Source organism: Cucurbita moschata, unplaced genomic scaffold (genome assembly GCF_002738365.1).
Source record: "Cucurbita moschata cultivar Rifu unplaced genomic scaffold, Cmos_1.0 Cmo_Scf00005, whole genome shotgun sequence".
Lineage (NCBI taxonomy): Eukaryota > Viridiplantae > Streptophyta > Magnoliopsida > Cucurbitales > Cucurbitaceae > Cucurbita > Cucurbita moschata.
Genome location: NW_019268521.1, coordinates 5281912 through 5293682, shown reverse-complemented (window position 1 = coordinate 5293682; position 11771 = coordinate 5281912). Strand labels below are relative to the sequence as shown.

Below are 11771 nucleotides of genomic sequence, written 5' to 3'. Positions count from 1 at the left end.
TTTTTTTTTTTTTTTTTTTTTTTTTTTTTTTTTTTTTTTTTTTTTAATATTGTGAGAGTAAAGTTTTTGGTAATGTAAATGAGAGAATCAAGATTGGCACGAAGTGGAAGGAGGTGGAGGTGGGGCCCATGAAGAAGGGGGGCATTTGACAAATGGAAAATTGAGCGAGGGCATGACAGCAAATGTCGACATTCTTGGAAGGCAAGAAAAGCTAAAACAGGTAAGTTAGACTTGGGAATTTCATTTGGCGTTGGAAAACGAGCTGTAGTGCACCGAACCATCGGTAAAAACTGCGTGCGGCGACGTGAAGCCGCGTTTGCTTTTCAAGGAAACGGCATTTATTAGTGTGGAGAGACCGGAATAATTCTCCAAACAAACAGATTGGAATATTTGGGATATTCGGAAATTGCCAAATACAGAAAAAAAAGTGAGTTATAGACATTTATACTAATTTGGTAATTATATAAATGATTTTAACACTTTCCAAATTAAAATTTTATGAATTAACTAATAAATAAAAATTAATACTAAGTGGATCAAATTCCGTTGACCAGAAGAAAAAAGATGATACTACTAGGACGGGTTGAAGACAACACAAACATTAACACTTCCATTAAGACTCTTAACAAATTAAGAAATGCAAATTTCTACAACCACCAGTCTCGAAGCTAAAGAACAAACCGGACAACTTCTCGTTATGTCTATATCGTTTTTATAGTACAATCAACAATGTTACTGGAATTTCCTATAAGCCACCGAACATTGCGATTCAGAATCGGAGAGCGAAAAAGCTAGGAAAAACAGTCTTACCCTGAGGAACTTCCTTGATTCGCCAAGAAACGGACGACGACGCAAGTAATGTTATCGGCACTGCCTCTCTGACATGCTTCTTGTAACAACCTCTTTGCAGCCTCTTCTGGGTCCTGAATTGGTTTAGTCATAGCAACAGCTTCCTGAAGAAGGTATTGAACGTTTGGTAAACTTTATAGTTCTAAGATGAGGCTCTGGCCATCCAGATCATGAGTTATGGATGTTTATAGAACTTGCAATTTGACGTCAAAATTGAGAGTTGTAAACCGATGGTAAATGAAATGAAAGGACTTTGCAAACCTCGTTAGAGACGACATCCCACAGTCCATCGCTTGCAAGTATAAGAATCTCGAGTGAGCTATCAATCTTTTCCTCCTGTAAGTTAACGGTTTAGACACATGGTTCCTAATAGCGTATTCGTTTTTAGGTTGCCAACAACGTAAAATGCACCTGAATTTCCGGGTCAGCAACAACATATTGCTTTAACAACCTATCCCCAAATGCACGTGAGACAGCAAGAACACCTCCAACTCTCCAAGTTCCTGTTCATGTAACATCCAGTCAGTAAAATGTGATGGCCATCGTTCTTTAAATGTTATGATAAAGGGTATGATAACCTCACCAGCCCACATCACAAATCCTCCTGCATCCTCGATTCGTCGTCGCTCATCAGTTTGGTCAGGCTTATGATCTCGAGAGACAGCAATGGCTATATGAAATAAAAGATTAACGGTAAAATAATTGAAAACGAGGGAAAAGAGTCGTGAGCATTTAATCATTCAAGTTCAACAAGTCCTCAACTCGCATGGAGATAATAACTGTCATATAGTTCTATATCAGAAATGGCAGAAACTATAAATATATGATATATTATAAGCAAGAAGAATTCTTTTAGAAACACTCCCACGGAGAGAGAAGACCGTGCTTTCCTCCTTCAAAATTTAAGAACGCGTTCATGTTCCGTTCCCCGTATTACTCAGAAAGAACAAGGATAGCCTCTAATTCGCAAGTAAAAGTATTATTGAAGCAATCAAATCTGGTTTTGCATCTATACTAAAACTGCAATGCAAGAATTCTTTTCTATAGGTAATTATCACCAACGCCAAATTCGTTCCAACGTTTCATAGAATAAAAAATTCGACCACGTTACTTCAAGAGGAAATTCCATGAACCGAACAGGACTACCAAAATCTGAATTATAAGAAACATCGAGTCACAAAACTTAACGACAGTAATAACTTTACAAACTACGATCAACCAAACTTTAAAAAGAGGAGAGGGTCGGGAAACCCTCCGCCAAACAACACAGGAATGAATGAACGTTCTTACCAGTGCCACCCCGGGAAATAACAGCTCTAGAATCACCAACATTTGCAACAAGTAAACGGTCACCAACCAGGATGGCAGTGGAAGCAGTTGATCCAGCATCTTTGTTTTGATTATTTTCCAACTTCAGAAATTCCGTGTCTGTGTGGTTGTATGCATCGGCTGCACAAAAACAGTCATTTGATTAGAGATAACAGAAAAATTTAGTCAGGCGAGCAAATCAAAGAAGATTGTACCTATAGCAGATTTGGTATCCGAAATGAACTTTGGATGCCTGATCAAATTACTAAAAAGATTGTGCTTAACATACTCCGCCGCTCGTGCTCCGCCATGACCTAAACAACAAAAAGGAGATATTTGGAGTTCCTCCTTGAAATTACCAGGTACATGAGCAGCCACAATAGGGAGCAGGGAAAACTGTAACGGCTCAGGCCCACCACTAGCCAATATTATCCTCTTTAGACTTTCTCTTTCAAGCTTGCCCTTAAGGTTTTTAAAACACGTCTACTGGAGAGAGGTTTCTACACCCTTATAAAGGGTGTTTCATTCTCCCCCAACCGATGTGGGATATCACAAAAACCCCTGTGCATAGTTCTTGAGCTATCATTAATACCAATGAATAACACTTGTGGACCACAAACACAAGTCAAAAGAATTTACAGAACCCGGAAAGCGTTGAAAAAGTCATGTGAATCCAAAATACAACGAAAAATCTAATGAATAAAATCCTAAAACTCAGGATCACCTTGTTGTAAGATGAGGAAGAATCAAACGCAAAATTTATAAATATTCTCGTCCATATATCGGTCCACTGAATACTGTACTACCAAAACTTATCAAAATATAGCTGCATATCACCAGAAACACAATTCTTTGGCAGTAACCATTGTAGCTGCAATGCAAATTAGATATAAACATTGATGTCGAAGAGGAAACTCCACATACCGTCGAAAACACCAAATAGACCAACTATTTCTCCTTCCACACCATCGATTCGTGTCTCGTAAAAATCTTCCATCGAAGATCTCTTTCCTGGAGAGCTAGCATATCCATAGCTGAACTTTCCATTCTGACTGACATTGAGTAAAAATACATTTTCAATATTGAGTATCTTCGGTCACAAATGAAAATTAATCAGAAAGAGGAAACGATAAAACTCTTCAATAAGTAGAGAGGCTAAAGCACGATCCAAGAACGTCGACAATCAAAATCGTCTATCAGCACAATCAACTTCCCTACTAACAATAAAACCATAAGAAAAACTTCAACCTCCACAGCCCTGAAATTGAGATTTAATCCTTCAAATGGAGCCAGAGTTACTGCAAGTCAACGTCATCATTGCCAGTCAATCGCAAAATTGAATTGATGAACGGACTATGCATGCGTTTCAGAGAAGGCGATCGTCAAGGAATCTAAAATTAAAAGCAATTTACAAGGATAAACAACGAAATATTTCAAAGCCAATCGATTGAGGATACCTCTAACAATCGCTTACACAATTAAGGAATAATATTACTCAGAAATCACGACCAAACTTTTAATATGATTCTGTTCTTTTGACATCGAAATTAAAACGAAACCGCAAATTCACAGAAGAATATATTAATCAATCGAAACGGCTTTGGAACCACCAGATAAATTTACGAACAAAAAACTACGAATACCTAAGTCCCCCGCCGCTAACAGGTGCCTCCTCAGCAGCATGAATCTGGCTCGAGCAAGACAAGACTGAATCCAGATAGCCCATGTTGTCTAGGCTCTGAACATAGCCAGCTCCAATCCCTTCGATCAAAATGGAACAAAAAAAAAATAAAACTAACAAACAAGTTCTCGTAGCTATGGTTACAGAAGTGGAAGGAACAAGGCGTTCCTCGAATGCCCGCGGAACCGCCGAAATCAAACCGGAACCTGAAATTATATCCACAACCACAACCACAACCCTCCGGTTTCAGATTTCACAATAAACAGAAATAATCCTGAAAAATTATGCAATAACACGGATCTTATATCTTTCGAGAACACGGACGCCGTGTGAAACCCAAAAGTTTCGGCGAAAACATCAGACAGCGATGATGATAATTGGACCAATAATTACAACCATATAGCAAATGATTCAACAACATAAACCAACAAACACGAAGACTAAGTTAGAAAGTTTTAGAGAGAGAAGTTTCTAGAGAAAGAATACCTGGTGGAAGAAGAAGAAGAAGAAGCGTTCAAGGGAGAAAACGAAACAGGGGAGGATTTTGTTGCACTTTTTGGGATGTTGGTTTGTTGGGGCAGCTAAGAGGAAAATCTAAATTTAAAAAAAATTATTATATAGTTTTTCGGAAAAGAAATTTGAAGATTGGGGATAAATAAGAGCAGATATTTTAAATTTTGGTATTTATTTTACTAAAAACGAGAGAAAAAATAGTAATGATGAAATAAAATAAAGACTATTTTTTTTATAAAAAATATTTTTAAATTTTTTAATGATGTCTTTAAATTCTTAATAAAATTTAAAAAATGTTTTTATCCAAAAGAATTGGTTGATACTTTATTACAAAAAGTTTTTAACTTTTTTTTTTTATAACTTCGAAAATGCTTTTAAATTTTTTTAAAAGTTTAAAAATACTCAATAATATCACATTTTAAAAAAATTAATAAAATTTTAAAATAATATAAAAAAAAAAAAAGGTAATTTACGATGTGTCGGGGTTAATAGTCTCGAAGAATTAGGCGTCGCCGTAGGAAGAGGTGAGCTTACGGTAGGACTGAGTCAATGCCACCGTGAGAAATTTTGAAGAGCAGTTGGAATAGGCATACCCGTTCTTTCTCGGGCCCACAACACATACGTGGCGCACATACAAAAAAGGTACACCACTCTTTTTGTGAACCTTAGCTACATGGTATATTTTCCTTTCTTTTACATCCGTGCGGCCATGTGTATATATATATATACACACGAGTTTTTTTATTTCTAATTATCTGGTTTTAAAAAATAATTTTAAAAAAGTTATATCTAATAGATTAATTAAGTTTTATGTGTGCACTTTTTTATAAAAAAGAAAAAAGAAAAAATTAATGTCTTATTAGATATAATGAAATGTTATAGATTAAATATATATGAATTTAAAATTATCCAATAAATCTATATAAAAATGTTTAAAATATGCATATTTAAAAAATAATAAAATTTATCTTATTTTTTATTTTGTAAAATATTTAATTAAATTTAAAAAGTGTGTATATTTACTTTTTAATATCCTTGAATTTTTAAATTTGTATCTAATAAAATTTTAAATTAAAAAATATTAAATAGATTAGGAACTTTTAATTTATCGATCTTTGCCGTATTCAACATAAAATATTAAATATGTCAATAATTTATTAAACATAAAAATAAAAATACAAATTAAGACCTCTTTTGTTGAACCTAAAATAAAATTATGAAAATTGAAAATTAAAAATAGACGATATTTATCGAATGTTTTAGAAATCCAAATATATAAACCTAAGGAATTGAGAAAATAAACTTAAGCTCGTTAAAATCTGATTTATTATAAGTTAATTAAGTCAAATTAAATTAGTTAACCATTTGACCTTTAATTAATTGCGATTAGATTGCTTAATTGAATGGCAAGGGATTACTTGGAAGCAAGTATGAAACAATAGGGACAGCATTAGCATGCTGGCATCTCAAGTACACGTCACCATAGCCATAGTTAATTGCACATTGCCCGCGCAGCTTTAATTTCTTTCTAAATCTCTAAGTTGAATATTTTCGTTATTAATTATATATTTGTCAAAATGGATATTTAAATTTAGTTAATTGCACTTATAATAAATTAATGTTGGCGGTAAATGGGTCATGGGGACTGTGAAATCGGGCCGAATTCTCGTTTTGATTGGGCCATGCGAGAGCGTCCTAATCCATGATTTCTATGGAGCTTCTTCGGCGGTGGAGTCTCGTGTAGACATGTGGCTCTTGCGCGGTCGGATCGGACTCCATTAACGACGATCCATTACTTTGCTTCTTCTTCACCTGCTCAGTTCATCATTGCTCAAGTTTCATTTCTCTCTAGCTTTACTTTCTAGTCCGACCTAACAAATCGAAGTGTTGGCAAGCCAGGGGTATCGTAGTCGCGATCGATTTCTATCTGCAATGGCGAACCAGCAACAGGTTGATTCAAGGCCGTGGATTCTCGATGTCGTGCCTTTTATCGTTGTTATTCTAATTGCCGCACATGTTCTCGCTCTGGTACTTCAATTTCAACTCCAGCCTTCGCGTTTTCATTCTATAACACAGCCGCTTCAAGTGCGAAATTCATCATTTGATCTCGAAGTTTTGTCTCAGGTCTACTGGATTTACAGATTAGCGACGGACAACAGGCCTCAAAGGCGGAAAGCACATTAAAGAACAGTTTGATTTACTTAGCGGAAGACAAGAAGGTTAGTGGAACCCTAATTTCTTGATTCTTTACGAAGCTCATAGCTGCAATGCTAACAGAAAAACGTGTTTGATACCATTTCTATTACTGGTTACTGTACCTAACAGTTGAGAATGATACACAGCAGATCTTTTCTTCAATGTCGGTCGAAATAGGTTGTCTCCTCTGTTTCTTTGATCTATAATCGATCGGTCTAGTTATAGCTGGTTCTGTAGCTTTCCGCCATGCTTCGTAGAGATACACTAAACGTTAATTTCCAGTAGCCAATGCTATACAGTAAACTAATAGTGAATAGTGTACATCAGTAGGAGCAATGTTAGAAACTCATTACCGTCAACAAAGATTGCTGTATTCAATGAATGGTTATACTTAACTATTCAATGTCGAGGGAGTTATAGAATCGAAGCTGGATTGTAATGAACAAAGCATATTGACGCACTTTTACGTTCTCACTTGCACATGTACTTTCTTATTCAAACCCAAGATGCACAAGGTTGGCACAAAGCTTTTAGATCTCATTTCTCAAAAGTTTTATGATAAGTAATGTTAGGAACTCCGACCTCTACATTAGTATGATAGTGTCCATTTTGAGCGTAAGTTCTCATGGTCTTGCTTTTGGTTTTTCCAAAATGTCTCGTACCAATGGATATAGTATTCCTTACTTATAAACTCATGATCTTTCCCTTAATTAGCCAATGTGGAACTACTTCTCTCAATAATCCTCAACAATCCTTCCCTCGAACAAAGTACATTATAGAGCCTTCTTCTCAGGAGCTCTCAAACAACCTCCCCTTAATCAAGGCTCGACTCCTATTTGTTCGACACTTGAGTCACTTTTGACTACACCTTTGAGGCTTACAATTTGTGTGCGACACCTGAGGATTCTATTGGCATGGCTAAGTTAAGGGCATGACTCTGATACCATGTTAAGAATTACGATCTCCACAATGGTATGATATTGTCCACTTTGAAAATAAGTTCTCGTGGTTTTACTTTTAGTTTTCCCAAAAGATTTCATACACCCAAAGTATGACTACTCCCCTCAATAATCCTTACACATAGCTGAATATGTTTCTAACACATAGTTGAACATGTTTCTTTGTTAATAAATGAATACCTGTTCCTATTTCTCTATCACTTTTTTGTTCGATATATTTATATCAGTATGTTGAACTATAGTGTCTGCTGTAGACTTTATAGTATGTCAGTAGCAGTATTCATATAGGATTTAGAGACACACAGAAGAAGTAAAGTACTGCAAATAATTCAATTGAAGCTCGCATGGAAACAACGATTAAGAGCCCTATCTTTTGGGGGTGGTAAGAAAATGAACACTAATCTACTTGTTTCCTTTCAGTAGTGTATCAACGGTGGCTTCTTTGCATTTCTTTATTTTAAATGTCTTGTTATGATCATTTCTTAATTTCCAAAATCATCCGACTCCGTAAGATATGGAGTCATATATCAGGAAGAAGTTTGTTTTAAATTTGAATGTGTTGATCCATTACACATATATCAGGAAGAAGTTTGTACCTTATTGTTATTGCAAATTTTGTTACTTTAGCTGGCCAGTTGATTTTAAATATTAGGGTGGCGTGGGTATGAATGCTAGCAGATGAGTCTCACGTGGGCTAAGAGATTGATTGTGGATTTATAAGTGAGGAATACATCTCCATTGATATGAGTTTTTTTTTAGGGAACTAGCAAAACCATGAGAGTTTATGCTGAAGGTAGATAATATCATATCATTGTGCAAGAGTAAGTTGAAAAATTTTAAACATACCGAACCATTTGGGGGGAAGAATTATATGTTTATTTTATTTAGTTTTTTTAGTATATTGAATGATATTTAATTACATTACAAATTTTAACCTGAATTTTTGAAATTATAAATTTAATCTATTAATTTTGATACTCTTTTTAAAATGTATCGACTTAGTATACACATTTTTATGATTTAATCACAAGTGAATTATTAAACAAATAGATCCAAACATCAAAATTTAATCCATTGAAGAGAGGAGCTAGCAAACCAAGATATGGAATTGTTGAAGAGAACAACAAAGAGCTCGATCAATTGTGGAAGATCACTTGAAAATATGGTTAAAAGGAAGAACAAGAAATACTTGAAAATATGGGAATTACGAAAGGGATGTTAAATTGAAACCAGAAAAAAAAAAAAAAAAATTGTAGATTAGATTGAGACTCAACTTAATCTCTCTCTCTCTCTCTCTCTCTATATATATATATATGCAATGCTAACAAAAACCATTTCCATCGAAATCTAATAGCGAGCAATGCATTTGCCACTAAAAAACTCAATATTAAATTTTTGTTAATTAAAAAAAAAAAAAAAAAAAAAAAAAAAGGAAAAACCTCGAAGCTTCGAGAATCCGATGTTTTGTTTTGTTGCAGAATTCATACTTTTATTACGTTTGCAGAATCTTCAATCCGAAGAATTTCATTTATTGTATCACAAATTTTTTCTTCAGAATCGTCGTTGCTCGACTTCAGCAGTTGATCCACCTTACCGTTCTCTAACGGACGCGGCGGTCCAGTAACCGATTCTACCACCGCCGCCGCTTCCATCTCGATCTGAGAAACCCTAACGGCGCCGATTAATCTCTCCGGCAACTCATCCTCCGTAACTGCCTCGACCAGAAATCCCATGTCGATCGTTACGGAATTAACGTAGAGCAATGTCAATCGCAGAATCGCGCATGCCAACGCCGAGCTCCCGATATCGACATCGATCTCAAAGTAATTCGTACCTTTGTGATAACTGCACGCTAACGCCTTTCCGAGCAAACAGGCGCTGTAATTTCCGACGGTTTTCTTCACAATCCACGGTCCATTCACGATCCGGTTCACGATCTTGAACCGCTCGTTTCTGAAGGTATCGTCCTCGTGGATGAACCGGTGGAGAAGCGAACCAGTCGGGATCGGATCTTCGGTAGCGAAATAGAACACGGCGCTGTATTGGTCAATATTGCTGGGGATTTGAAGATTCACGGCGAAAATGAAGCTCTTCAGCGATTTTCCTTCGGCTTGTGCTCGAAGGAGAGATAAAGACACGCGATTGTCTTCACGCGCCAAAACGTTTTCCAGTTTGGAAGTTGATTTCAGCCAGTCCATTCCGGCAGGGAAAAGCAAATAATCGCCGGCAGGCGATTTTTGCCGTTTCGTGAAGTAGTTTTTGGAGCGGATGGAGAAAAGATCGCCGGGAGGCGAAGCCCAGCCGTTGGTTCCAGTTTGCAGATCGACGTGGCGTAAGGATCCACCGTTGATGGACTCGGAGATCCAATCTTCGGCGTCGGGGAATTTTCTCTGATGGTTCTGAGGAATGGTAATCATTCTGTTTCAATAGAAATCGCTGCAATGGAGTTTGTTATGAGGGGGAAAAGCAAAGGGGAAAGGAAGGAAGCATTGGCTTCAAGCAAAATACGGGATTCTGCCTTCCTTTCTTCTTCTTTTTTTTTTCTTTTTTTCTTTTTTAAATATCCTTTGCCTTTTATCCCCGATTTTCCTGTATTTATTTATTTATTTTATGATGGAAATTTTATCTCACCAAATGCAAGTGAAATGCAAGTAAATTAGATGTAATTCAGAGTTGACAATAGCCACAGTAATGCAGTATTTATAGGAAATTAAATGTGATTTTTAACAGCTCTTGCCTAATTTCTAAATGAAAATAAATAAATAAATGCAAAAACAAATAATATTATTTACAAACTGAACTTAAAAAATTAAAATAAGGTTGCAATAAAAAAAAAATTATTTTGAAATTGGACAACCATTTCGTAATGTTTTGGCAAAATAAATATATATTTTAATAAATTAAAAGTAAAAAGATTGTTACCTAACTGACTACGTAAACTATTCAACATATTACAAATGCAGCATAGTTACTGAATACATTTATTTAACCTATCAATTTAGTTGTCTAAATTCCGAGAAAAATCATGTAGGCTTTACAACACACCCCTTTACTTTTCTTTATTTTCCGATTAATACTATTCTTAAAAAATACTCATAAAATTTTAAAATTGGTATTAATAGTCCTTAAATTAAAAAAAAATATATATTATCATTAATATATGGACAAAAATCGTCTGTCTATCCCTCATAAATCATCTCTAAACTTTTAAATTATTTTTTCTTAAAAGTAATATTATGAGTATTTTTTGTTTATATATCATGATATTAATGAAACTTTTGAAAGTTCAAAATTAATTTTTAAATATTTTGAAATGTTAACTAAAGTTTAAGTTTGAAACTTATCCAAAATTCCCCATAAAGATATTATTATTATTATTATTATTTTAGGTATTATTTAAATTTTAAAAGTTTATAAATTTTGTAAAATTAATGAGTATTTATATTAATGTTGAATATACTATCAAAAAGCTTAAATCATTTTTTAGGTTTATATTTTTAAAAAATATGGTTGTAAATATAACTAAGTAGATAATGTTATTTAGTCAACATAGAGATTAATGATTATTTATTATAAAAAAAGAAAAAAATATATTGATAGTTAACTTGCATATTAATTAATTGAGATAACTACATTAATCCCCTGATTTCTTTAGGCTGCCATCTAATAGCATTGAATTTGGGCCTCAATTTACAACTAAAAACTTGAATGTTTTTTTTTTTTCCTTTTTATTTTTAATTCAAATATAAATGTGAAAAGTGTTTTAAATTATTATTATTATTATTTTATATAATAATCGACCTCAATCTCACAATTTTAAAACGTGTCTATTTTAAAGGTTTCTACGCTCTTATAAAAAATTATTTCGTTCCATTTTTACAACCAACATGGATCTCACAATCTACCCCTCTTGGGGGCCTAACGTCCTTGCAGGCACACTATCCGATGTCTAGCGCTGATACTATGTGTAACAACTCAAACCAACTGCCATTTAATATTATTCACTTTGACCTGTTACGTATTGGTGGCAGTACCACGATCTTAAAACCGGTCGAACCAAGTTTCGATTTCAGTCGACAGTTTTTATCGTTTTTTATTGCAATAAAAAGAAAAAGAAAAAAAAAAAAGAAGGAAACACTGCAAGTGGGAAAGGTTACAAATTACAATTACAACAATATATAAAACAACAAACAAAAGGCCTTTAAACCCTAAACATTTGCAAACACTTCTTTTAAGCTTTTTTTTTTTTTTTTTTTTTTTTTTAA

The 11771-nt window shown here is 34.4% G+C and overlaps 3 protein-coding genes across 8 annotated transcripts; 1 reads left to right on the top strand and 2 right to left on the bottom strand.

Moving 5' to 3' along the window:
* Nucleotides 1–583: 583 nt before the first annotated feature.
* On the bottom strand, nucleotides 584–4429 carry LOC111443614 (probable protein phosphatase 2C 59). 3 transcript variants are annotated; one of them, XM_023081512.1, is made up of 9 exons: nucleotides 4325–4429; nucleotides 3801–4044; nucleotides 3082–3209; nucleotides 2373–2471; nucleotides 2140–2298; nucleotides 1433–1519; nucleotides 1261–1352; nucleotides 1111–1185; nucleotides 584–953 (listed from the first exon to the last, which is right to left on the bottom strand). In XM_023081512.1, the coding sequence occupies exons 2-9, from the start codon at nucleotides 3881–3883 to the stop codon at nucleotides 807–809; spliced, it is 870 nt and encodes a 289-aa protein (XP_022937280.1). In that variant the 5' UTR covers nucleotides 3884–4044; nucleotides 4325–4429; the 3' UTR covers nucleotides 584–806. The 3 variants fall into 3 exon arrangements, with proteins under 3 accessions (XP_022937280.1, XP_022937281.1, XP_022937282.1); XM_023081513.1 differs by having other exon boundaries at nucleotides 3801–3918; nucleotides 4325–4426; XM_023081514.1 differs by lacking the exons at nucleotides 3801–4044; nucleotides 4325–4429 and adding an exon at nucleotides 3406–3430.
* Nucleotides 4430–6024: 1595 nt separating this feature from the next.
* Nucleotides 6025–9165, top strand: LOC111442654. 4 transcript variants are annotated; one of them, XM_023080114.1, is made up of 3 exons: nucleotides 6025–6165; nucleotides 6250–6379; nucleotides 6476–6954. In XM_023080114.1, the coding sequence occupies exons 2-3, from the start codon at nucleotides 6284–6286 to the stop codon at nucleotides 6533–6535; spliced, it is 156 nt and encodes a 51-aa protein (XP_022935882.1). In that variant the 5' UTR covers nucleotides 6025–6165; nucleotides 6250–6283; the 3' UTR covers nucleotides 6536–6954. The 4 variants fall into 4 exon arrangements, with proteins under 4 accessions (XP_022935882.1, XP_022935883.1, XP_022935884.1 ...); XM_023080115.1 differs by lacking the exon at nucleotides 6025–6165 and adding an exon at nucleotides 9062–9165 and having other exon boundaries at nucleotides 6177–6379; nucleotides 6476–6570; XM_023080116.1 differs by lacking the exon at nucleotides 6025–6165 and adding an exon at nucleotides 7262–7493 and having other exon boundaries at nucleotides 6177–6379; nucleotides 6476–6570.
* On the bottom strand, nucleotides 8969–10086 carry LOC111442653 (protein ENHANCED DISEASE RESISTANCE 2-like). Its single transcript, XM_023080112.1, has one exon. The coding sequence runs from the start codon at nucleotides 9921–9923 to the stop codon at nucleotides 8988–8990; it is 936 nt and encodes a 311-aa protein (XP_022935880.1). The 5' UTR covers nucleotides 9924–10086; the 3' UTR covers nucleotides 8969–8987.
* Between the last annotated feature and the right edge of the window lie 1685 nt (nucleotides 10087–11771).